The sequence below is a fragment of the Penicillium hordei genome (genome assembly GCF_028827395.1).
Source record: "Penicillium hordei strain IBT 12815 chromosome Unknown utg000003l_segment0_segment0, whole genome shotgun sequence".
NCBI classification, from domain to species: Eukaryota; Fungi; Ascomycota; class Eurotiomycetes; order Eurotiales; family Aspergillaceae; genus Penicillium; species Penicillium hordei.
Genome location: NW_026623144.1, coordinates 2,604,324 through 2,626,916, shown reverse-complemented (window position 1 = coordinate 2,626,916; position 22,593 = coordinate 2,604,324). Strand labels below are relative to the sequence as shown.

Genomic DNA, 22,593 nt, shown 5'->3' with positions numbered 1-22,593 from the left:
AAGCTCTTTATTCCGACTACTTCTTTACGTACGAAGGGGGGGTATCGACTTTTAATACTCGATGGCTATAGAAGTCATTTAACACCTTAATTTGACGAAATTTGCGAGCAAAATAAAGTGATACCAATCTATATACCAGCACATTTATCTCATCTATTATAACCTCTAGATATTAGTTGTTTTGCGGTATTAAAACGTACGTACGGTCGGATGGTTGAAACTAAGATACGGAACGGGATCAACTATATTAACAAACTTGACTTCCTCGAAGTATACCCCCTCGTACGAATTGAAGCCTTTAAATCGGAGACGATTAAAAATAGCTTCGCAGCAGCCGGTTTAGTACCATTTGGACCCGACCGAGTGATCTTAAAGCTCGATATCCAGCTCCGAACGCCTACCCCCCCTCCGAGTAGGGGGAGTAAATCAAGCCGGAATTTTACCCCAAAAACCCCCTTTACAGAGAAAGAACTACGTCGACAGGCTTTATCAATCAAAGCTCTACTTCGTACAAGATCTCGGAGCCCGCCTAGCCCGTCAGATCGTGCATTAAACCAGCTTATAAAGGGCTTCCGTCTTACAATGCAAGGTGCTATCTTACTCGCCAACGAAAACAAGGAATTACACGCCGCCAACGAGAAGCAGAAGCAAAAGCGTACTAGATCCCGAAGGCATATACCTGCAGAAGAAGGCCTCTCAGTTCAAGAAGCCTCTATATTAATTATACAGCAACAGGAAGCAACTGAAGCACCTCCCCCCGGCCCCGGCATACCTAGAGAATCGGCTATTCAGCCACGTACGCGGCCCCCCCGGGGGTGTGGAATATGCAGGAAGCCAGGACATAGAAGAGAGACATGTCCAGATAGATGATGATTTTAGTTTATTCAATTTAATGGAGTTTTGGTTGACGTATATGCATTTAAATTAGTAGGTTTTAGTTGGGGTGGCCACTCGCTTACAGTGGCCACTCGCTTACCGAATACGTTAAGCGAGCTGGCCATGTAAGAGAGCTGGCCACCCCATCGAAAACGCGTCTATAGGTTATTACTTAGTCAATTCAACCACCCACTATGCCACCAATTCGCCTCGATCCTCTAGTAATTCAACAGTGAAAGAGGGTAGGCTTTTATTAGCTATCTAGGCTTTTAAAAATCGAGAAATCTCTTCGATTCGTGAATTGGCGCGCCGTTTTAACGTCCTAAGATCTACCCTTTCTACTCGTCTCAATGGGGTTCAAAACCGCGCGATTTCTCGCGCCAATTCATCTAAATTGACTGGAATTAAAGAGGAATCTCTTTAAAAATGGATTCTCTCTATGGATCTACGTAGAGCAACTCCCCGGCCCTCTATGGTAGGAGAAATAGCGGATCTTCTTCTTTAAAAGCGTGGAACTACCCCGGTTTTTGCGAAAATGGGTATATAACTTTGTTAAACGGCGTCCTCTCCTCTCCTCCCGATTCTCGAAATGATATAACTACGAGCGTACGAAATATAAAGATCCTAAAATGGTATAATGTATCGACTACGCACCGGCATTATTGACCTTTCTTCTGCCCATGTCCAGCACATTATTGACTAATATGTTCGGGTCGGAAATGAGAACTCAGTACTGGAGACTGACATGAGTCTCACTATATGAGCTTGTCAAGATAAGTACGAAGCAGCTTCCTAACCCCCCAGATTTGGCGGTCGGATTCCAAGATTTCCACCCAAATTCTGGCACAAGCCACACTCAGTGGGACGCCCTCTATTGAGGGTTGGTCAGATTCACCGATAAATTCACGAATATTCTGGAGCAACAGCAGCTCGTCTGGGTGAGTGCACTGGCTGCCAGTCGCCTTGCTCGCAGACTCTAGGCTAGATAACCATCTAACTAGAAGAACAACACAGTGAAACCCCATCAGACCAGCATATATGCTGATATCGGCACATGCAGTCGCTTTGAGGAATTGGATACCACGGAGAACCGGTCCATGGACGAATGAGACCGCGTGGCCCATGGCCTCGGCTGTGTGAGTAGGCATCCGAATTGGCTGGAGGGCGGAGATGGTTTGTTGTTGTCCTGTAGAAAGAGCCAGAATGGCGTCTTGAACTTCCACAACTGAATCGAAATCTGCATAGAGCTGAATGGTAGCAACTTTCCATAGAATCAACGCCGACGCAGTGAGGGAACAATCGGCACCAATCTGTTCATGTTGGCGTCCAATCCCCGAACCGGCCAACGAATTCAGCCACCGCCTCAGTGATACGGTGCTTGTCTCGGTTATCTCCCGGCCAAGAGGAGTCGGGAGCGAGGAAGAGACCGATTTGCAAGATCTCACATGCGTATACAGCGCAATCATCAATACGAGATTGCCCAAGCCACTGTCGATTTGCAACACGGGACCGCATAATGACGTTAGATTGTGAAGGGCGACCTTAAACGTTTGAGGTCGTGGGGCAGAACTGAAAAGGTATTTCCAGTCTTCCTCCTTATTACAGAGAAAAAGGGTTTCCGAATACGGAAATTCGATGTCAAAGGATGGCGGAAGGAATATTGACGATGATAAAGAGGCCACGTTCATCACGCCTAGAAAGCACACGATATTTAAAATAGTCCTGTTTCAGAGAATCAGCGTGGGTCCACGGCCTCCGAAGGAGTTATGACCTTTTTAACGTTTCCCTCCGCACCCATGCATCCCAAGAACTACATTCAGACGACACAAAATCTTTCGGAATGTCGCGCAATTCCTGTATTCTCTAAGCATACGGACTTCCGTCATGAGTAGGGGACTAACTTCTGCTAGCTGGCTTTGGAGCGGTATAGCCTCCGCCCGTAGATCATCGTCGTCGGACCAGCTTCCGAACATTGTAAGTAAAAGTAACGTCTGTAGTCGTTCGAGAGGTGCTAGCAATGACTTTTGGGCCAAGAAAGCTTCGTGCCCGGCACGGTATAATTGACGGGCTTCGGCCCCATTAAACACATAAAGGGCACCGACCGCATAAATTGCAAACTGCAGCGGCTTCGAGCGTTGATGCGCAAGGTATGTTGGGAGGTGGAGCAGTGGTATATGTCTCTGAAAGGAACCGAAAAATGCTCGAACATACCGCTGAGCAGCCAGTTCGGTGGGCCAGCAAGCCTGTAATGGACCCTGCGCACCTTGCGTGATGGGTTGGTACCGAGTGAAGGTGTCGGTGCCGCCGACTAAAGCGAGATAACTTGGTTGTGTTCGACTTCCAGTATCTTCAAGGTAGGAGGCAAAGTCCATTGTTCGTCTAGGCGAGGTATCACCATCGTCATCGTCAGAGTCGCACAACATCAACACGTCATTTTCGGATATGCCCATTAGATTATCGAAATCATTATTGCAGAAGTCAAATCCAAGATCCTCACTTAGTACTGATCCATTAAATTCGGCGCCGACCAGGTCGGAGAAGGAAAATGACTCTGTGTGAGCAAGTGGGATCTCGCCGTCACAGATGGGCGGACGGGGCTCGATAGGTACTGTAACTTCTATGTCTCGAACGAGTACGTTCGACTCATCAGGTTCTTCACTTTGCGCGCGAGCAGTAGGGTTGACTAGTTTCGGTGTTCCCATAGCCAGTGTAGAGTCGTGTATTGATTTGAGATGCCGCAGTAGCACATCCCTGTGAATTTCCTATATTAATATACTCAGGGTTCCAATGGATAGCGGACTTACTTCCGTACAAAAACCTTGGGGCATACAGAACACTGGAAGTATCGCCTTGGAGAATCTGATCCCTGTAAGCTGGTGAATCTAGCGGAAACTCTTGTATCCAACTGACGCGATTGCTCATGTCTTAACTTATGTTCCTTCCTTGTGAAGCGGGCCTTGCACCAAGAGCAGGCAAAAGGCTTGTCCAGGTGGGAAGACATGCTTGCTGAGCAATAGCCTAACTAGCACTGGGATGTTTATTAGTTCATTTATTCCTCTGCCTACTTCCAATCGTAGGTCGGCACTTGAATGTACCGTCGTCGGCCAAGGTTGTTGAACCGGCTCCGCTTAGTTAAGCGGCAGTTCGGTACTTTGCAAGTTGGGCCTCCGAAGTGTTGGGCGGGATTTCGTAGCTTCATATAGAACGCGATATGTGAGGGTACCGAAATGCAGCCCAATACTTCCGAGATCCCAACCGCCGTTTCACGTGACACAAAAGAACAGCAACGGAATCTGTAGGATTGTACATCTTAACAGAAATCTGGTGACGAACAATGTGTGGTATGGGTGACCGATGTGGAGAACTCTAATTCACTAAAATGACAAAAACCCGTTATTTCAACAATCTGTGCGGAAATCGATGACTAACTGTATTATGCACTTTTGTATAGTATGCCTGGTACCAAGTGTTATATGATTTTCTGGGTAAAATACCGTATCTCTACTATATACTCGACTTAGTATTCGATACACCCAACCTAGCGGTGAGGAGTATTTAGATTGGTAAATATCTGCCCTAAATGCGCTAAATAGAGCGGCAAGCCGCCCACACCCGAATCAATCAATCAATCAATCAATCAAAGTTCAATTAACCTGTTGCAGTCTAACTAGTTGCGTATGACTATGCAGGCGCTTCATCCAACTGAAGCAAGAACTCGAAGCCCAACGCCGAGCGGGATCTCTCCCAGGGTATACAGGTAGACGCTAATTGTAAAGAGTGCGGAATCAGCCCATTCCTGTAGCCCGTAGAAACCCATAAATCCCCAAACCCGTACATAAGAAATAACATAATGACTGCCATGGAGTGCACCCTCCACTTTCCATCACTCACTTCTCTCTCTCTCACTTCTCTCTCTCTCACTTCTCTCTCTCTCACTTCTCTCTCTCACACTTCTCTCTCTCTCACTTCTCTCTCTCACTCGCCCACACCCGAACCGTGGGCGCTAGGTGACCTTCATATGCTGATGTATGTTTTTTTTATGTTTTTTTCTTTTGGTTTTATTTTACAAACAAGATATATTGATAATGAATCAGGAAGAGTCATCATCCATGATGACTATGTATGTATCTATAGGTTGTAAGAAGGAAGGATGTAGTATATCAAAAATCGTTCTGGAATAAACAAGGATGGGCAGCCCAAGGCAGCTAGATCCACAAAATATATTTTCTTTTCAAATTCCATCGGATCAATGGCTATGCTCACGCCCTTCCGAGGTGCAGCAAGATCCTCCCATGGCCGCCCTAGCCAGATTCGCGCGACTCATTTGACGAGGCTCACGAGGAGACAAGCGGGAAAACTCTGGCTCAGGCGCTGGCTCTCGGGGCCCTTTGCCGAATTTCCCTGGCGTATTCTTGGCAGCAATCTTTTGCTTGTAGATCATGTTGAGCCAGTTGGCTAGTCGGTAGCCACCTTTAGCAACCTGCAGCTCGATCGTGCCGATGGCGGAGTTGTAGTATGTTGGGTAGAGATCACCAGTCTGGAGGGCAGCAGCCCCATCCGGCATGACAACGGTGCAGACAAAGGAATTGGCATCCGACGCCCATCGAGTAGCAGTGGTGACAGTGTCACTGATAGTATCGCCTTTGATCCAGCTCGTAGCTTGCTTCTTGTAGGTACCCGTGGCGATTTCATCCGCCAGGCTGTCGGCCCATTCCTGTGCATCGGCGAGCGAACTACCCCCAATCAGCTGTACAGGCATGTATGTATCCCAATCTGCATGAAGGTTGTCACTGTAGTTGTTGAAAGTGACCTTGATACCATTTCCGCCAACCTCGTAGTTCTCATCGTGCAGTGGCTGTGTGAGGTCACCAATGAAGTGCACGAGGAATCTGAGGGCTTCGGCGGTATGGTCAGTACTAAGTCTGCCATCACTTGCGCGCAGGGTGTAATTGGCAATGGCAGAGATTGAGCAGCCTTCATCTCCACAGTCGCGCTCATAGTCCACGTTGCAGCTTTTGGGGGGATCATCCATGGCATCAATGTAGTGCAATGGGGCTGACCATTTGCCGTCATCTGTGAGGCGATATTGGTCCGCCCAAGAAGCAATGTTTGCTAAATACGAGCTAGAAGTGTCATTGAGAATTTCTTTTGCCCTTGGATCACATTAGCATTGAATACTTTCGTTATCTTAAAGGGAACTTACCATGATGCGGCTTCAGGAGAAATGTAGTGTTGGGCAACATAGGCAACAGTCGCGTGGCCCAATACACCCCATGCATTTGCCCCATGAATGACCCCGAAGGTGACGAAAGCAATCCTAGATAGAGACACCATTCTTTAGAAAAATTGGGAGTCACAGTCTAAAGTGTTTTGTGAAGTGTTTATGTATGAAGGTCAGTGAAAATTCAATTGCAATATATAGTTTCAAGCGTCGGCGATTTCCACCTGGTGCAAGTCACATTGCCATAAAGCCAGCCGATGTTACAGCAAGAAAACGGCCTATATGCAGGGGCTTGTCAGCAGATAAGAACACGCCGGTTTTCTACGGAGTTTGATTCGCGAACTGAATTGCGGGGTCAGCACTAAAGCATTCCAGCCACCGGAGACCACCGGCGCTGAAGAAGTGGCCAAACTATCTCGGTTTCTTCGAATCTCTAATCTGCAATTAATATGACATGAAATAATAGATTGACTCTGTCTATAATAGATGAAGGGGTAAACAAACACATATTTGACCATATATAAATAAAACGTTGGAATTCCTGAAGATCCAAACAGGTACAGATTAAAGGTACAGATTCACAAAACAGTGAATATGCTAGCAAAGATCCACGCGAGATTGACACAAGCAATTCTGTGCCGATCTTACTCAATGTAGCCCGCCTATGAAATAAAAGAGAAGCGAAGAACAGGGAAAAAGAGAAGATTATGCAACAGTACTAAGAACTTCCCGCATCAAATGTAACAAGAATAGTCGATCGCTTCTGCGGCCTTATCAGGACTTTTCGGGGTCTTTTCAAATGTCTTCTTAGGTGTATACAAAGGCAGCAAAAGGCATAAACTATATAGAGGACTTCTCTATATAAAACTAGGGATTATTCTCATTCTCGTTTCGAAGACGAGGTCTTTTACTTGTAGAATGTATACAGAGGAGATTATTCGCTGCTTGTATACATATATTATCCAAAAAAAAAATCTCTTACAGGGCACCTTATAATCTAAATACAGAATACCATTAATATCTTGAACGGTAGTGTCGTGACCCCGTAATTTGGGGGACATTTCTGCTCTAGCCAAGCCAAAAGTCAACCTCGCTCGGCAAATCTGCCTGTTTCTCTGAGATCGTAACCTCTAGAGTGACGGTGGTTATTCGCTCATGTCAAGCTGGGGCCTTAACAGCTCCATTCATTGAATGTCTCCTGACACTGTGGGAGGTGGTCCCTTTTTGATCAATTACTTCAAGTACTGGCCAGTGGTTAAGTAAAATTGCGCCGCGAGGTAGCTCAGCAGATTTTGTGCATCCGACGATAGTCATATGCAGCCACCAAAGCAACAATATGGAAAGCGCCTCCAAGTACCGCAAATGTATGCCAAAGCTGATGGGAATGACACCAAATGTCAAAGGTTCCGGGGCTCAGTCTCTCTGGGAATCGACAGACAAACACGCTCACTCCAGTCAAGAGGGAGAGTGCTTCTGCGAGATACCACCCAGCACCAATTTCATTACCCGCACGAGTCCAGCCTAACTCAATCACACTTTGGAGAATGGGCAGCATGGCAGAAATAGCGAGTAAGGAGAAAACACCTCCTCGTAGAGTTCTCATTTTAGTACCGCCGCCGCCGGTGTCAAACAAAGTGATAGCAGCGCCTATCGCTGAGAAGAGATTGAGTCCCCAATACACCCACTGGAGGAAGGATCTGCAATAAAATGCGTAATATGTCATGGAGGTACCAGCTCCGAGAGCGAGGGAACAGACTCCGAGAATATCCATTCTTCCTCAGAGATGGTGAATATTGTAAGAGTGGCTTCTTAGAGTGTGAAATCCAGCGCTGAGGCCAAAGCAGATGGTTGCCGAGGCCAAGAAGGACCCGAAAGCAAATACATCGCCGGTCGTGAAACCGAGCTCTTTTGAGAGTGAAACGGAACGATTCAGAGAGAAACCAACAGCAATGAAGGCTATCGATCCGAGTAGATGGGTCCAAATGTTCATGGTTTCCATGTGTAAACAACGCCACAGACGCAAAGATCGCTTGTAAGAATATGTAGGCATCGGATGGCCTTCCAAAATATAATAATTATCACGCAGCCATCCTGGAATTTGCTCTTTGTTTCCAATATTTGGCCAGTACGACTGATCATCTGGCTTGGAGGTAGCTGGCCAGCGCGCAGTCAACAATTGGGAGTCTTCAAGTGGGGATGTCACGCGTCTAGTCATCCTCGCAGTCTTCTAGGAGCATCTGAAGGTGTCAAGCACAGCCAAAAAAGATAAGTTGGCGGAACTGTGGAAATGTTCAATTATATTGAGCGATGAAACTATCTCAATGCGTGTTTTCCTCTCGAATCTCTAAGCGCCCTCTTTTCGCGCGCGGACATGCGACGGCGAAACCCATCACCAAACACATGTCACGATTGGCGGATTCAAAATTAGTTATCAACAGAGGCTAGCTCAGGAATAGCATACCTTACTAGCAAAGCAGTATACTACTTTCTATCGCTGCATTGGCCGATTTGTTGGTGAGGTGTATCGCAAAAGGGGCATTGTGTGTTGAACCAAATCGCACCTTGGCCTCAGATGCTTGGCATATATCTATAACTCGAATGAGTCTTTCTGATCCAAACCCGCGCCTTTGTTCCTTAGTAAAGGGGCGCAAGACAACGAAGTGTGTGCAGCACCACTTGGCCTAGACTACCAATGGAGTTGCCCATCCATAAATGCACCCAGCAATCTTGAATAGATTACCTCTCTCCATAGGGTGGAGGTTCCCCCTTGCCCTGAGGTTCAAGCTTGGGGGCTATCAGCTCCCATGCTCATACTGCAGCGGAGACAGCGCTCACAATTTGTGACATGTTTCAACAGCCTGTCACTTACACAAACTTTTGCGCAAACGCAAAATTTGAAAATATAAAGTAAGATTCTGACAGAGACGAAAAGGAAGAAAATTCTGCAGGGTGTTCGACGCCAGTTTTCCTTGAGTTTGCTCGCGATGGCAAGTGCCAGGCCGATATAGGGAAAGCGCGGTTCAGCCAGGCAGACAAATCCAAATAAAGGTACAATCCCCAGTTGTACCCGTGGGCATAGAAAAGTAATCTGTACGGTTTATACATACATCTAAAAGAAGCCTAAAAGATCAAAAACACGTCGGTATCTTCTTACTATTATTTTTGGCCAAGTAGATCAGATCATTAAAGCCTTGCGTCGTCAAGAACAGAGGGCGCATAGGGGGCCCACTATTCATGCAGTTTTTCGTTTCATTCCATTCTATCCACTGGCAAATATTCTTATAAAATTCGTTTAGTGCTGCGCACAAGCCTCAGTCCGATCCTGGACCGACTTGGTGATAGCGGGACGCTCCTGTACCAGCTTTAACCAAGCAGCGACATTGGGGAAGTCCTTCTCCATATCAATTCCAAACTGGCCAGTAAGCAGATACCAAGGCACGAAAGCAGCATCGACATATGAGAACTTGTCACCGACGAGATACTGCTTGCCCTCGAGGGCGCGGTTGAGCACACCAGAGACACGGCGGATTTCGTTGATGTAGCGTTCGATTGCGCTTTGCACCTTCTCTGAGTGGTACCGGCTGAACCAGATAGCCTGGCCGAAGTATGGGCCTTGGCCAGACACCTGGAAGTGGAGCCATTGCTTGGCGAGGTAGTATTCCTTGGAGCCGGTGGCAAAGCTAATGGTGTTTTGCTTGTCATATGTGTCAACCAGGTATTCGACAATTGCACCTGATTCCCAGAGGGTGATTTCGGTGTTGGGGTCTTCAATTGCGGGCACGCGGCCGTTGGGGTTGATGGACTCATATGGCTCTTTCTTCATGTCTGGGAAGTTGACGATCTTGTGGGTGTATGGAACATTCAGTTCTTCCAGGACCATGATCACCTTCCAGGGATTGGGGCCTAGGCCATGGCCGTAGACGGTAATTGGCTTGAGAGACATTGTTTTGGTTTTGGTGAGGTAGTTATTTTGGATTGAAAGTGAGGGGGAGATTGAGAGAAAAGGACATACCAAACCAGGAACCGAAGCTCTTTTAAATCAAGCCTCCAACCCCTCAGAACCCACAATTCTTCTCGGTTATTCATCCTGAACCTTCAATTGTACCAAGCAAGGAGTTTCCCAAATGCTGTGGAACCTGAAGCTGACAAATGCTCCGAGAGGACCCTGCGGAAACTTCCAGAGTGCGGAATTAGATTGCTCCACGTCATTGCCAGTTGCAATGCTTCGCCTTCGACAAAAGTGTTGCTGCCAAGCCGAACTACCGGGTGTGTCTGCCATGACCTGAAATGATTACTAACATGTCGATCTTCCACGGGCGGACTTGGTTGGATAACCATGTTGAAGCTGACAGCAATAAGACTATCACTCCAACACAACCCGGAGATATCCAATTGCAATAATCATCGGTGTTAGAAAGCATAGTTGATACTGTGGCTGATTCATGACTCAGAATATTCCAACATTCCAAGATGAGTTTTTCATCAATTGTCTGAGACCAGATGTTGCATTCCAGCACAATCACAGGAGATTCGAAGAAGGGCTGACACGTCACTCAATGACTCGGCTTGTCGTGGAGCCTCGAAAACAAGTCAAATGCACCATTCGTAAAAGCGGGAAGCCTGTGGATATGTACTGCTGCCAAGGCCGCAGAGCGTGTTAGTTAGAATATCCAAAGAGACAACGCGGGTTATGGAGATAATTAATCATTCCTGGCTGGCTGTGATTAAGTCATCTCTAGAAAATATAAGGTTCACAAGCCTCATCGATCGGACTTCCGGACCAACTCTATCGGACTAACACCCCTGCTCACCACATGTACTCCGATCCTTACATGGCCCTGCAGAATTATTTTTCCCATCAGGATTTCAAATCTAAAATGGCACTTCACCGTAATTTATAAATTAGAAATCAAGGGTGATCACGAATTCAGTACTCCGTCTCGGAATGAAAATCTCCATGTTCGGACTAACGTCGGACTACCTAAAACCCGGAACATCCCTGTTCTACTATATCATACTTAGACTAAAACTGCCTGTCGGTTGACACATTCCCGAGTCATCTCATTTTTTTATCCTTTATACTCCATCCTTTGATTTCTAATTCTCCCAGGCATCCTTTTAAGCCTTGTTGTGAAGCCGCAATTAACCCCGCTTTTTTGAGTCATCCTAAGCCACTTCGTAAAGAACGCGTTAGCATCTAGACATTTATCCTCCAAATCTGGGAAGTATCCCTGCAATTTGTAGAAACAGATACACTGCATATATTTACCCGTGCGCCCATATCGCCATCTAGAATTCATTTAAGATTCTTTCGGACAAAATCCAGACCTCAACTCCGACCTGGGAAGATGGATATCTAAATTAGTGTCAGCCTAAGGCTCAGTCTAACATGTGAATAGTAAAAAAGGGAAGCCACACAAGCACTAAAAATTAACTGCGCCCTTTCGCAAGATATTTCTGAACGGGGAAGTCTAAACGAGTTGCATATGAAAGGGCGTGCGAATGGATTGCTGAATTAGGAACCCGCACTTTTCGGTATCATCATTTAGGTCTAGAGGATGGACACACATGCTCCGGAGAGCAATTAGCTTGTTTTATCGCATTCCATTGGATAATTCTACCGCGACGTTTTTATTGAATATTTTTTGGCTTTCCACTCCTGTAGTCCGCCAGTAAAAAATAAAAATCGAACTCCGAGCCTTACTCCGATCTTTAGCGGCCCCACACATAAGGCGGCTGTGACTGACGTCTTTTTTGGGCTGTCCCTGTAGGTTTTACACGGCGAAGCATCTAGACTTGATGTCTACTATGACTGAGATAGTGGGGCTTTGGCGTTTTGAGATTTTCTCTTGGAATGACAACCTAGCACGGAGTAAATGCTGTGGTTGGTGATCCACGTCTCTATATAAAGACCCGATGATATCCCCGTAGAAAGAGATATTCCAATCCAATATATTGCAAAGCATCAGATCTTAAAGATCTAAACAGTGACATTCTTCTCACACCTTCCTCCCAAACTATAACCACCAAACCACCTCATACTTCATTTACATTTCGTTTACGCCTGTACCTCCGCTATCAACCAACCCTCCAAATTCTCAACCAATCCTCCAAATCCCCCAAAACACACGTACAAAGTGTCAAATACAACCAAAATGTTCAGCAAGTCCTCCACCTCGTCTTCCAAGACCACATCGAGCGCAGCCTCAACACACTCCACCATCTCCACGGCGACGACTCTCAATTCAGCCGACGCGTCAATCAAGAACCACAAGTGGTACTCGCTCGGCTCAAAGTCCCCGGACTCCGATTCCAAGAAGATCGCCATAGACCTTCAGAAGAAGAAGCTGCACCACGAGGCTCTTGCCAGCTACTTCAGCCTACGCTAAGGGGCTTCGAAACAATGGATGGATGCATCTACTTCTGTGCCGATTACCATTACACCCGCTCGATCCACTCACGATACCTGGATTAGATGCTTCGGGGCTCCCTTCTTCTTTTCTCTTGTCTGTTTTTGTGCTTAATTCGTTAAATTCGTTTCGATGCTATGCGCTGCCGTGTCGGATTTCTGGGTGCACTTGTTCGCCCTTTCGCCTCAATGATGGAATGATTTGGATACCACGTACTACGTTTAATAATTTGTGATTTGCATTTATGTCTCAATGCGTCTGTTTTTGTGGTGATTTTTCTTTTTCGCAGTCATAATCTGGGCTGTTTGGCTGGTTTACTTGTTGGTGTTCAAATGTCTTAGGGAATAGATGAATATCTCTTTATCTTGTTTCTCACTCAAAATATATCCTCATTTAAGTAAAGTTCTCATCTCCATTTCAATATTGATCAAGTAATGTAGTAGTGCCTGGTATTCAATGGTTCATAGAGAACAGTGATCATTATGAAAGGTACGCAACAAATGCATGAAAACAAAACTCCAACACACCTTGACAAACGCTTAAAGGAGGCAACTTGGAACCCAATGCATATACTACAACCCAGCCATCAACTCGCCCATAGATATAGGTTTCCGGACCGCATTAGAGAAACCTTCGTGGAAAGTAACCCAGACTTTCCGTCCAGCCTTAGCCGATTCATCAACCCAACCATCTGCGCTGTTTGGATCATTAAGCTGTGGGGCGGGCTGCTCAACCAGCCGACCAAAGAAGTCGCGTTTAACAGCCGCTTCCCTGATTGCTTTGGCTGCGGCCGTCTCATCAGAATTCCTGGGACCCTTAGCACCGAGTCTAGGTGCGCTAATGGCATCAGACTGCTTGCGCGTGGTCGCCTTGCGATACTCTTGGTCTAGCACCTGGCGGACGGCATACCGCACCGGCGCTGTACCACCCGAAGCCTCGATGGTGCTACCTTTGATCTTCGAGAAGATCACAAGTGAGTCGATTGGTCTGTTTGAGGGTATATTAGCTTTGCATCTATCAGAAAAGAGTTGGAATCCCACTCACGGTTCCATTCTGTACGCCCATCCACCGTGGTTTCCTTCATGTTCCACTCGGACTCTTTCAAAAGTCACGCCCATTCCAGTCATAACGCGTACAGTAGACTGGACAAGGGCACGTTCGGACTCTTTGCGGACGGTGGCAGTGCTTCTCTGTTCCCCGTTTCCACGGATGATGACTGGCTTGACGTCGGGTGATAGCATGCGGATCAAGTAGGGGACTAGATCTGTAATTATACTTTCATTCGACCGGAAGATGCGAGCCATAGGTGCCGAAAAGGAGGCGTGGAATGCGGTCATGGCTGCGCGGTTCTGCTTTTGTGCTTCGAAAGCAGCAAAGTCGGCTTTGGGCCCCGAGAAAGGATGGGGCTCTTCAGCTTCCTCGTCGTCATCGTTCTTGTCATCATCAGTAGTTCTGCCAGTAGCCGTAGCAAATAGATGATGGAATGCGACAACCGACTGGCTAAGGTATGGAATCAGTTCCCATTCTTGGGATGAATGGACTTTCGAACTAATTGAGTCATGGAAATGAAGCCAGTCGTGGGCAGCGTTGGGTTTGGAGAAGTAATTATCATCCTGGTATTGCTGGATGGGATATGAAGCGAAGCAGTCAGATATACAGCGGTCGTGATCACCGCTAGAATCGATCATTTCCCGCAATTGGTTGATTGCGTATCTCTTGCGCAGATCCGCCACTCCGACAGGGACACGGGTGTTGGCAGTATCAAAGCGATCTTGGAAACTCATACTAACAGGAGCATCTGGGAAGCCAGCTCCCTCTGTGAACACACGATTCACAATCTCACGAACACCCCCACGACTTAACTCCTTGAAGAACGCGCTACCCTCAGCTGATGCATTGAGGACTCGGTTTTCCAGCCAGTTCCTCGTCAGTCTGAGCGAGGATGGCACCGACTCGTTTCGAAGTTTGTGTGCCACAAATTCTGCGGCAACAAGCACGCTACGAATATCGCCCTCGGCAGACCCTTGGGTTTTGCCACTGCGCTTTTTTCTGCTCGCCATACCCCAGGCTGCTTCACATAGCCTTCGGGCGCCATCACTATCGCAGGGAATACCTTCACGGCCGAATATAACCTTGACTCGTTGAACAACATTCTCCAATGGTGCTTGGCGGACGTTGATCATCTCTGCAATGGACGATGCCCTGAGGGGCCGGAGACTGCTGTGATAGAGATCATTGCAAACCAAAATCAATGGCCGCATGAATCGGAAGTTGTCACCCTTGCGCTTCTTGCCATTGCTGCCTTCCGAAGACCATTTCGCGTTCCGTTGGTCGAGCAATACAAGGTCAATGAGGGCCTTCATGAAACCGCCCTCACCACCACTTCCAGAACCACCAGTGACACCATCCACTTCGTCCACCACGACACATACGGGTTTACCGGCACGGCGCACCTTTTTATCACCAACCTCCACGTTCATACCTTTGACGTTCTCGGTTCCCAGCGCATCACGAATGCGGCCTTTGACCACATCCCTGCTGCGGTCATCGCTTGCATTGATTTCAAGAACTTCGAAGCCAGCCTGTCTGGCACATACATGCGCTAATGTCGTCTTTCCAAGTCCGGGTGGGCCACTCAATAAGAGAACCTTTCGATGGATATACTCTTCCTCATCCTCCTGGGCAGGCTTTTTCGGTCGAGACTTGGCTAGACCAGGGAATACAATTGACTCCCACCCTTTGAGCCAGCGTAGGACTGATCGATGGGTGCGTTCATCCCCAATAAGATCGGTGAATTTGCGAGCACGGTATTTCTCTGTCCACATTGCAGAGTCTATCTTCTTCTGCTTTGAGCTTACGTTGTTCGCTTCAATAGTTTGCTGGACTGGGGGTTGAGGGATTGTGTTCGTGGGCTTTTTGTCTTTGGCAGCATCGTCCAGCAATTTGTGGATGTCAATACCGTAATAGCTTTTCGTCGCTTTTCCAGGCTCTGTCTCGGATCGACTAGCGATCATCTGTTTGTAGGAAACCGGGGCCTGGACCTTCCTTTGCGAGACATTGTGGGTCTTGCCAGCACACGTCTTGATCTGGAACCTCTTGGGAGCCGTTGGAGCGGGCCGAGGTGTTAGTTGTGATAGTTTTTGGGAAGAAATGGGCGTAGAAATGGTTGGGCCGTTCAATGTCGTAGATGCCGGCGCCGGTACCAGTATACTAGGGAGCTCCGCCGAAGGCTCCTGGAAGAAGTGCTCAGGCAGGTCATATTGATTATTCAGCTGCTCATCCCGGAAAGCAACGAGGTCGTCTTCTTCGTCATCTTCATCATCATCATCAACAAAGCCTCCAACCATGCGCTGGCGCTTCGGCTCCGTCGGCTGCTCGCCTCCCTCGGCATTTGTGACTTTCCTCTTCTGCGAGTCATTGGTCGCATTGCCAGGTGTAGGCGTAAGCGCGCTCGGAGACGCTATGAACGGCATTCTCGAAACGGGTGGCGAGGATGGGATAAAAAAGAGATTTCGAGTAGGAGTGCGAGAGAATGGTCTCGGGGTCGTAATGTTCTTCGTCGGCGTATCTACTATGTGGTTGTCAGTGCCGCTATTTCAGGCAATGCGGGATCGAGATCGCGAACCAGGTCGTATGTCGTCTTCGCTGCGAAAAACATCAGACAGATCCCACGCTCGGTGTTGAATCACAACTCTGTTGCGGGTTTGTTCGCGGTGGTGCAGGTGGATTGCCTCGAAATCGTCGGAGAATGATTCGGACGGTGGGTTTGTGCTACCAAGACCTTCGGAGTGGAGGTGAATGGCGGGGTCAAAAGAGGATAGGAATGATGGTGAGGAGGGAAGCATTCAACCGTTCAGACATCTCATGTCATTGAATGGTCTCTGATATAATTCCCCTCTGATAGACGCGCGACGCGTGCAGAACGCGCTAGTCCCGTTTTGGCTGCATAGTCCTTTTTCAATTTCTTCCAGGCTGTCTCTACAAATGTACTCAAGCAGTGTTTTATTTGGAGACTAGATTCTTTTGAAAGTACAGTATGAAGTTTAAAGCATCCTTGCAAGGATATCAAAATCAGATCAAAAATGGTGGACATTTGGTATTGTAGACCAAACTAATTTTGGTTCCAGTCCTCTAGTCAATGGTATACGGTACGGTTCATTTAACAGACAAAAAAAGGCATCAACCAGCTCGATAGGTCATGATACAAAAGGAGAAACTATTCGTGCGAACAAATTAGGCGCTCTTGACCTTCTCGGTCAGCTCAGGCACCTTGTCAAACAGGTCACCGACGAGGCCAACATCGGCAATCTGGAAGATGGGGGCCTCGGGATCCTTGTTGATAGCAGCAATGACCTTGCTGTCCTTCATACCAGCCAAGTGCTGGATAGCACCGGAGATACCGGCACAGAGGTAAAGCTGAGGAGCAACGTTCTTACCAGTCTGACCAACCTGCAGACTGTTATCGGCGAAGCCACTGTCGACAGCAGCTCGCGAAGCACCAATAGCAGCGCCAAGGGAATCCGCCAGAGGAAGCATGATGCGGTCGAACTCCTCCTTCGACTTCAATCCACGGCCCCCAGACACAACACGGGTAGCTGTGGCGAGTTCCGGGCGCTCTGACTTGGCCAATTCCTCAGACACCCACTCGGTCATCGCGGGAACGTTGGGGTCCGCTCCGTCGACGACCTCGGCAGAGCCGCCCTCGGTCTCGACGTCCTGGAAGGCGGTGCCTCGAACCGTGATCACCTTGACATTGTCGGTGGACTGGACGGTCAGAATCGCGTTGCCGGCGTAGATGGGGCGGACGAAAGCTAAATTATGGTCAGCGGCCGGATCACATGTCAAACTTCTTCCTCGGGATTTCACATACTGTCCTCGCTCTCGATGCCGGTGATGTCCGAGATTTGCTGCACATCCAAGAGAGCAGCCACGCGGGGCAGCAGGCTCTTTCCGAAGGCAGAGTGGCCCGCAACGACGTGGGTGAATTCGCCCTTCTTAATGTTCTCGGCGAGAAGAGGGGCATAGTTTTCGGGGAGGCCCTACCGTAGAAGAAATCCAATTGTTAGTTAAAGGTTCTTATATAGAAATTGATTTCCAAAAATTCTACAGGTATATACCTTCTCATATGCGTCATTATCCACGGCCAGCACCTTCTCAATGCCCTTAATCTTAGCAGCCTCGGCAGCGGAGGTGCCCTTGACACCGGAGCCAGCAATGAAACCCGTTACTGAGCCACCGAGCTTCTGTGCGGCCGCAATCGCGGACAAAGACGAAGATTCCAGCTTGCCATTGCGCTGCTCGAGAACGGCAAGGGTCGAGAGTAGGCGGGCGAGCGCCGAAGAAGCAGGCTGGCTCAGCTTTCGGGTGGGTTGGAGCTGAGAGCGGGCAGCCCGCAGAACAGAGTGTCTAGCGATCGGGATCATAATGACAACTTGGTGAAATTATTTGGCGTTGTTCTTCCAGGCGTGGGGAGAAGAGCAAGATTGAAGCTCGGCGATTCACGGTGATGTGACTTTCGGTGGCTATCGTCGGGATGCCAAGGCTGGCTCCCGAGGTCGGACTCGGCTAATGCGATGATCATATAGCCTGATTATTCTTCGAAATGACGCATGCGACGGCCATGGAAAGGACTTAATCCAATCTATCACTCTATTATATTGCATCTCGATGATTTAGTTTGTCTACTGTTAGATTGATCCTAATTACTGGCACAATATAAATCGTCGGAACAATAGACACGTGATATTTTGTACGCCAGAAATACCTTTACATGCAGAAAACATTAAGAGCTATAACAATTATGAAGTCGACTTTCTCTTCTTCTTGCCACCAGTCTTCGTTGCGACGGGCTTGCTTGTGTCGCCATCCTCCAGAGCCTGAGCCTTGAGCTGCTGGAGCTTCTCTTTCCGTGCGGCCACGGATGCAGCCTCCTCCTCATCCTCTGCGGACTTGGTCTTCTTGGTCTTCTTCTCTTCGAGCAGCTTGCCGTCTCCAGCAGTCTTGCGCTTCTTGGAGTCCTTGATAGCTTCGGTCTCAGGGGCAGCTTCCAGCACATTGGCATCCTCAACCCACAACTCATCGGCGAGCCAAATAGGCAGAGCCATGGTGTTGGCACCCTTGATGTGAAGAGCCTTGATGTTTCTCCAGCCCTTTGCGACGAACTTATCAGTCAGACCGTTGACAACAGCGGCAATATTCTCAGAAAGCTGCTCGGCTGTGAACTTGGACGAACCGACCCGGACGGCAGCGGTGGTGGATGGTGCGAGCTGCACGGCAGCGCAGTTCAGGGTACGCTCAATCTCCTTGGCGACAATTAGAGGAGGGGCGAAGGAGGCGTTTTTCTCTTCCTTAGAGGAAGAGTTGTTCTTTTTAGTGTCCTTCTTAACCCGCTTGCCATCCACCTTCTCGATCTCGGCGATACGGATGGGGATTGGGCGCTTGCTAGACTTGTAGAAGATCTTTCCGAGGGTCTGCACCAGGCGCATAGCGATACGGTCATCAGCCAGAAAGACATCGTGCTCGGCAAACAATTGGCGACGGCTCTCGAAACTCTGGTAGCGGGCCTTGAGTTTAGAGAAACCAATGACCTTCTCGATGCGGGAGGAAAGCCCCTGGGGGAAGGATGGGTCGGCAATGATATCTTTAACGCCACGCTGAGGGTCGGCTGTGATCAAACAGATACTGAGCGAGGGAGATGTGTTGAGAGAGTGGGGAATGCTGATCTTGCCGGGCTTCAGGCGGTTCTTGTCGACCACATGCTGCTTGGTGGTGAGAACGAGCCAAATGGCTTCGTTCTTGGTCGCGCTGTCCTCGTCATCGGAATCATCGTCGCCAATAAGAGTTTTCTTGGTGGCGGTCTTCTCCTGTTCCTGCTGGGTAGACTTGATGTGCTTCAGCAGCGCGGTGGAAGCTTTGAGGGCCTGATTGAATTTTAAGATAAGTACTTTGCGAAATTGGATCTAGGGAGTCATCGGTACTAACCTGGGGCTTATCAAGCTGGTAAGGGGAGCCCGAGGTCACCTTCGAGGTAAGTTGAGTAGTAGAGGAGCCCATTTTAGCAAGTTGTAGACTCGATGAACATCTCCAATTTTTTTGCAATCATATCGGGACTCAAAAAAAATTCGGAAGGCGGTGGCAGTTCATCCGTGCTTGGCAATCCAGACCCCAGTTGGTGCCTGAGGCCTCTATCGCACCGCTGTTATCGCCTTTCTCCATACTCTGGGGTTTTTTTTGGTTTTTTTTTTTTTTTTTTTTTTATGGCTCAAAAACCAAGTCTATCTTGACTCTAGGCGGCGACATAAGAGCTAGATAAACGGCTTTGCGTCCATGGTATACCTCCTAGGTGCGAATCTCGATCGCCAAACAAATCGGGGACAGGTTGACCTCATTGCCTTTCTCGGTGTGTATAGATATCTCATATCGAAATCTCTAATAGTATACAGATCCCAAAGGCTCACAGGGCTCGTAAATACTTTTCATTTCTAAGAGGTAAACAAAAAAAAGCGATACCGCAATGGAACGATACCATGACTACAGGCAACATACAAACCCTGTCACAAAGTCTTTACCCACTCGCTATTTCCGCACCAAAACTGACTGACTTTGAAACCTATTTTCTCAATGAATTTATATGGCAATAATTTTTTAGATACTTTTTAATAAAAGATCAGTATCAGACTGTGTGGCTGTTAAGTGGTAACTGATTGAAATATAAATATCAAGGTGAACCTCCGTTATATATAGTGGCTCCCATAATAAACTCGCGATTAGAATCATTTGTCAAGCTTTGAAAATTGACCACTCATTATCTAGAATACTTTCTCAAATAATTTATATATAATTTACCCTAGGTTTGAAATGGTAATGAATATAAATTTATCAAGAGAACAGGGTAGTTTTGGTGCGGAAACGGCGAGTGGGTAAAGACTTAATAACCCCTATGGATACATATTTTACGCCCAAAGCAAAAATGAGCTAGTGTCCGCTGATGTGCCAACTCGAGCTCATTATCCATTGTAATTTGATTTTGATATGAATGGTAAGGGTATGACCTATCAGTTCGCAGAAACTACCACGCCCACATACGTACTCCGAGAGTTCACGCGGGATTTTCAGATCCAACCTTGCTATAACGACCCCCGTTCTTTGTACCGCGGAAAAAAAAGGGGGGGGGGGTGGGATTGAAACATATAGAAGGATAAGGCCGATGACGAGGGAGTGATAGCAACATGCGAAATCAAATGCGTAGCTTGTTCATCCTAAGTTACGGCCAGGAATCTAGAGATGATGATAAGGAAGCTCTCCAGCCGCAGCTCACATATATACAGAGGCTATAAGATCGTACGAGGTGGTTGTCTTGTACACTGTAGCTCAAAATATGAATGATTGATTTGATTCTCTCTTGGTAGTAGCTTTTATTGTATACAGAGTAACTCTGGACCGGCTGATAAACGTGTTTCAAGTACTTAGATGCGTTAGTGGAAACTATGTTGTATGCGGCTGGAATATCGCAATCTTACCTAGCTCTGGAAACTGTTTCAGATTACCTAAAAATATGCACCATAGAATACTCCCTCGCTTCTTCAGAAAAAAATATTGCGAGAAGGGGTCGCCACCTGATAACTAGAGTGCCAAGTCTATCGCGGTTTGGGTAACTATTTATAGACAATGGGTTGGATCTCTGTGTAGATCAGACCATTCCTGTAATATATGTTGATAAGTGTCTTGAATTATTTCCGTAGAAAATGTCAATTTAAACTAGCCAGATGTGTTGGTTTTTATTTTACGGCTATCAAGGTGATTTAGCAGGAGAAATTACATGCCACATGCTGCAAGACACAGAAGCACAGCTAAAACCCACCACATAGGTTTCAGGATTGACCATCAAATGCTAGATTACAAGGCTCGTACTTGTATGCTGTAAATTGTGTGGCCGTCCCTAATAAGTATGTATCATCTAGAGCCAAATAGATCATATTACTAAAGTCAAGGACACTGCAGAATTCTTGTACAACATATATTGACAACCCACACAATTGATGTCACAGGACTGAATACTACATATAGGTATAGGTACCAACAATAGCATATTCATTGCAAGTGCAAACTTTTATATTTTGCAAGTAAGCTGAAATGAAATCAGTAATGGAAACCATATAAAATTAAATTAGTTCAGATGATACGAACCCGAGGAGCCGAACTGTGGACAGTGTTCGATTTTAATATATCTAATGCCTGAAAGTGAGCAGAGCAGAGCATGATACATATCCAAATACTAGTTATAATATTATCTATACACCGTGCATAACCCAGGGAGCCGCGCAAGTATCTTCAAGCGATACCTGCTTAAAAGCACCAAGTAGAGAAAAAGAATCGGGTCAACAGATGTCACAATTATTGTCACAATTATTGCAGCAAGCACCAGGTAAAACAAAGAATCTGATCGAACGGAGGATCGTGGAGCTGAATATTAGTACCCGAAAATGTAGGGTGTCTTGGTGTTGGCTTTGATTGTTTACTTGAATATACATGTAGTAACTGTGGTTTGAGTAGCATTGCACGTGAAGACAAAAGCATGTCTTCATCAGATCCCCGCCTCAGCCGAACTTGGCTGTTGTATGGAGAACGAGGAGAACGTGGGTGCTACTGTCGGATGGTCATTGATACAACAATACATTTAGTGTAATTCTAGAAATCTGCTAGAGCGTGCTATGACGCGGACAAAGCCGTGCTGTCCAAACAGTAGGATTAAGATTGCTGTGGATCGACAAGTCCGTCGGCTTCTAGCTCGCCTGTCTTTGTTCCACTGGCTGGTCCATTATCAAAAAAGTGGATGGGCGGAGTATCTTTCAGCTGCTGAGAGGGCTGGAGTATGGAGAAGTGCGTGAATTTAGAATTTTAAAGCGCGGAGTCGTCATCACTACGGGTTATTATTATAGCTCAAAAGTCTACAGAGTACAAAGTACCCAGGGAGTACAACGGACCTCCGATAAAGGTACCCCATACTCAGTCTCCCCTGACTCTCTGGCAGTATTTATATAGTACTTATGTCGTGGGCTGATATTTAATTTTATTTGCGACGCCATG

At 47.2% G+C, this 22,593-nt stretch overlaps 8 protein-coding genes across 8 annotated transcripts; 1 reads left to right on the top strand and 7 right to left on the bottom strand.

The window, feature by feature from the left end:
• Positions 1 to 1,631: 1,631 nt before the first annotated feature.
• N7537_006226 (uncharacterized protein) lies at positions 1,632 to 3,578 on the bottom strand (the record flags this gene model as incomplete). Its single annotated transcript, XM_056897283.1, has 2 exons — positions 1,632 to 2,471; positions 2,778 to 3,578. 2 exons carry the CDS (start codon positions 3,576 to 3,578, stop codon positions 1,632 to 1,634), a joined length of 1,641 nt encoding a protein of 546 aa, XP_056753068.1.
• Positions 3,579 to 5,122: 1,544 nt separating this feature from the next.
• Positions 5,123 to 6,210, bottom strand: N7537_006225 (S1/P1 nuclease; the record flags this gene model as incomplete). The annotated part of the gene is made up of 2 exons (XM_056897282.1): positions 5,123 to 6,029; positions 6,080 to 6,210. The coding sequence occupies 2 exons, from the start codon at positions 6,208 to 6,210 to the stop codon at positions 5,123 to 5,125; spliced, it is 1,038 nt and encodes a 345-aa protein (XP_056753067.1).
• A 1,169-nt stretch (positions 6,211 to 7,379) lies between these two features.
• On the bottom strand, positions 7,380 to 7,868 carry N7537_006224 (uncharacterized protein; the record flags this gene model as incomplete). The annotated part of the gene is made up of 1 exon (XM_056897281.1): positions 7,380 to 7,868. One exon carries the CDS (start codon positions 7,866 to 7,868, stop codon positions 7,380 to 7,382), a length of 489 nt encoding a protein of 162 aa, XP_056753066.1.
• A 1,521-nt stretch (positions 7,869 to 9,389) lies between these two features.
• Positions 9,390 to 10,040, bottom strand: N7537_006223 (glutathione S-transferase family protein; the record flags this gene model as incomplete). The annotated part of the gene is made up of 1 exon (XM_056897280.1): positions 9,390 to 10,040. One exon carries the CDS (start codon positions 10,038 to 10,040, stop codon positions 9,390 to 9,392), a length of 651 nt encoding a protein of 216 aa, XP_056753065.1.
• Positions 10,041 to 12,252: 2,212 nt separating this feature from the next.
• N7537_006222 (uncharacterized protein) lies at positions 12,253 to 12,486 on the top strand (the record flags this gene model as incomplete). The annotated part of the gene is made up of 1 exon (XM_056897279.1): positions 12,253 to 12,486. The coding sequence occupies one exon, from the start codon at positions 12,253 to 12,255 to the stop codon at positions 12,484 to 12,486; it is 234 nt and encodes a 77-aa protein (XP_056753064.1).
• Positions 12,487 to 13,079: 593 nt separating this feature from the next.
• N7537_006221 (putative sister chromatid cohesion factor (Chl12)) lies at positions 13,080 to 16,352 on the bottom strand (the record flags this gene model as incomplete). The annotated part of the gene is made up of 3 exons (XM_056897278.1): positions 13,080 to 13,494; positions 13,552 to 16,078; positions 16,133 to 16,352. 3 exons carry the CDS (start codon positions 16,350 to 16,352, stop codon positions 13,080 to 13,082), a joined length of 3,162 nt encoding a protein of 1,053 aa, XP_056753063.1.
• Positions 16,353 to 16,740: 388 nt separating this feature from the next.
• Positions 16,741 to 17,930, bottom strand: N7537_006220 (electron transfer flavoprotein subunit alpha/FixB family protein; the record flags this gene model as incomplete). Its single annotated transcript, XM_056897277.1, has 3 exons — positions 16,741 to 17,318; positions 17,378 to 17,546; positions 17,625 to 17,930. The coding sequence occupies 3 exons, from the start codon at positions 17,928 to 17,930 to the stop codon at positions 16,741 to 16,743; spliced, it is 1,053 nt and encodes a 350-aa protein (XP_056753062.1).
• A 375-nt stretch (positions 17,931 to 18,305) lies between these two features.
• Positions 18,306 to 19,560, bottom strand: N7537_006219 (uncharacterized protein; the record flags this gene model as incomplete). Its single annotated transcript, XM_056897276.1, has 2 exons — positions 18,306 to 19,427; positions 19,489 to 19,560. The coding sequence occupies 2 exons, from the start codon at positions 19,558 to 19,560 to the stop codon at positions 18,306 to 18,308; spliced, it is 1,194 nt and encodes a 397-aa protein (XP_056753061.1).
• Between the last annotated feature and the right edge of the window lie 3,033 nt (positions 19,561 to 22,593).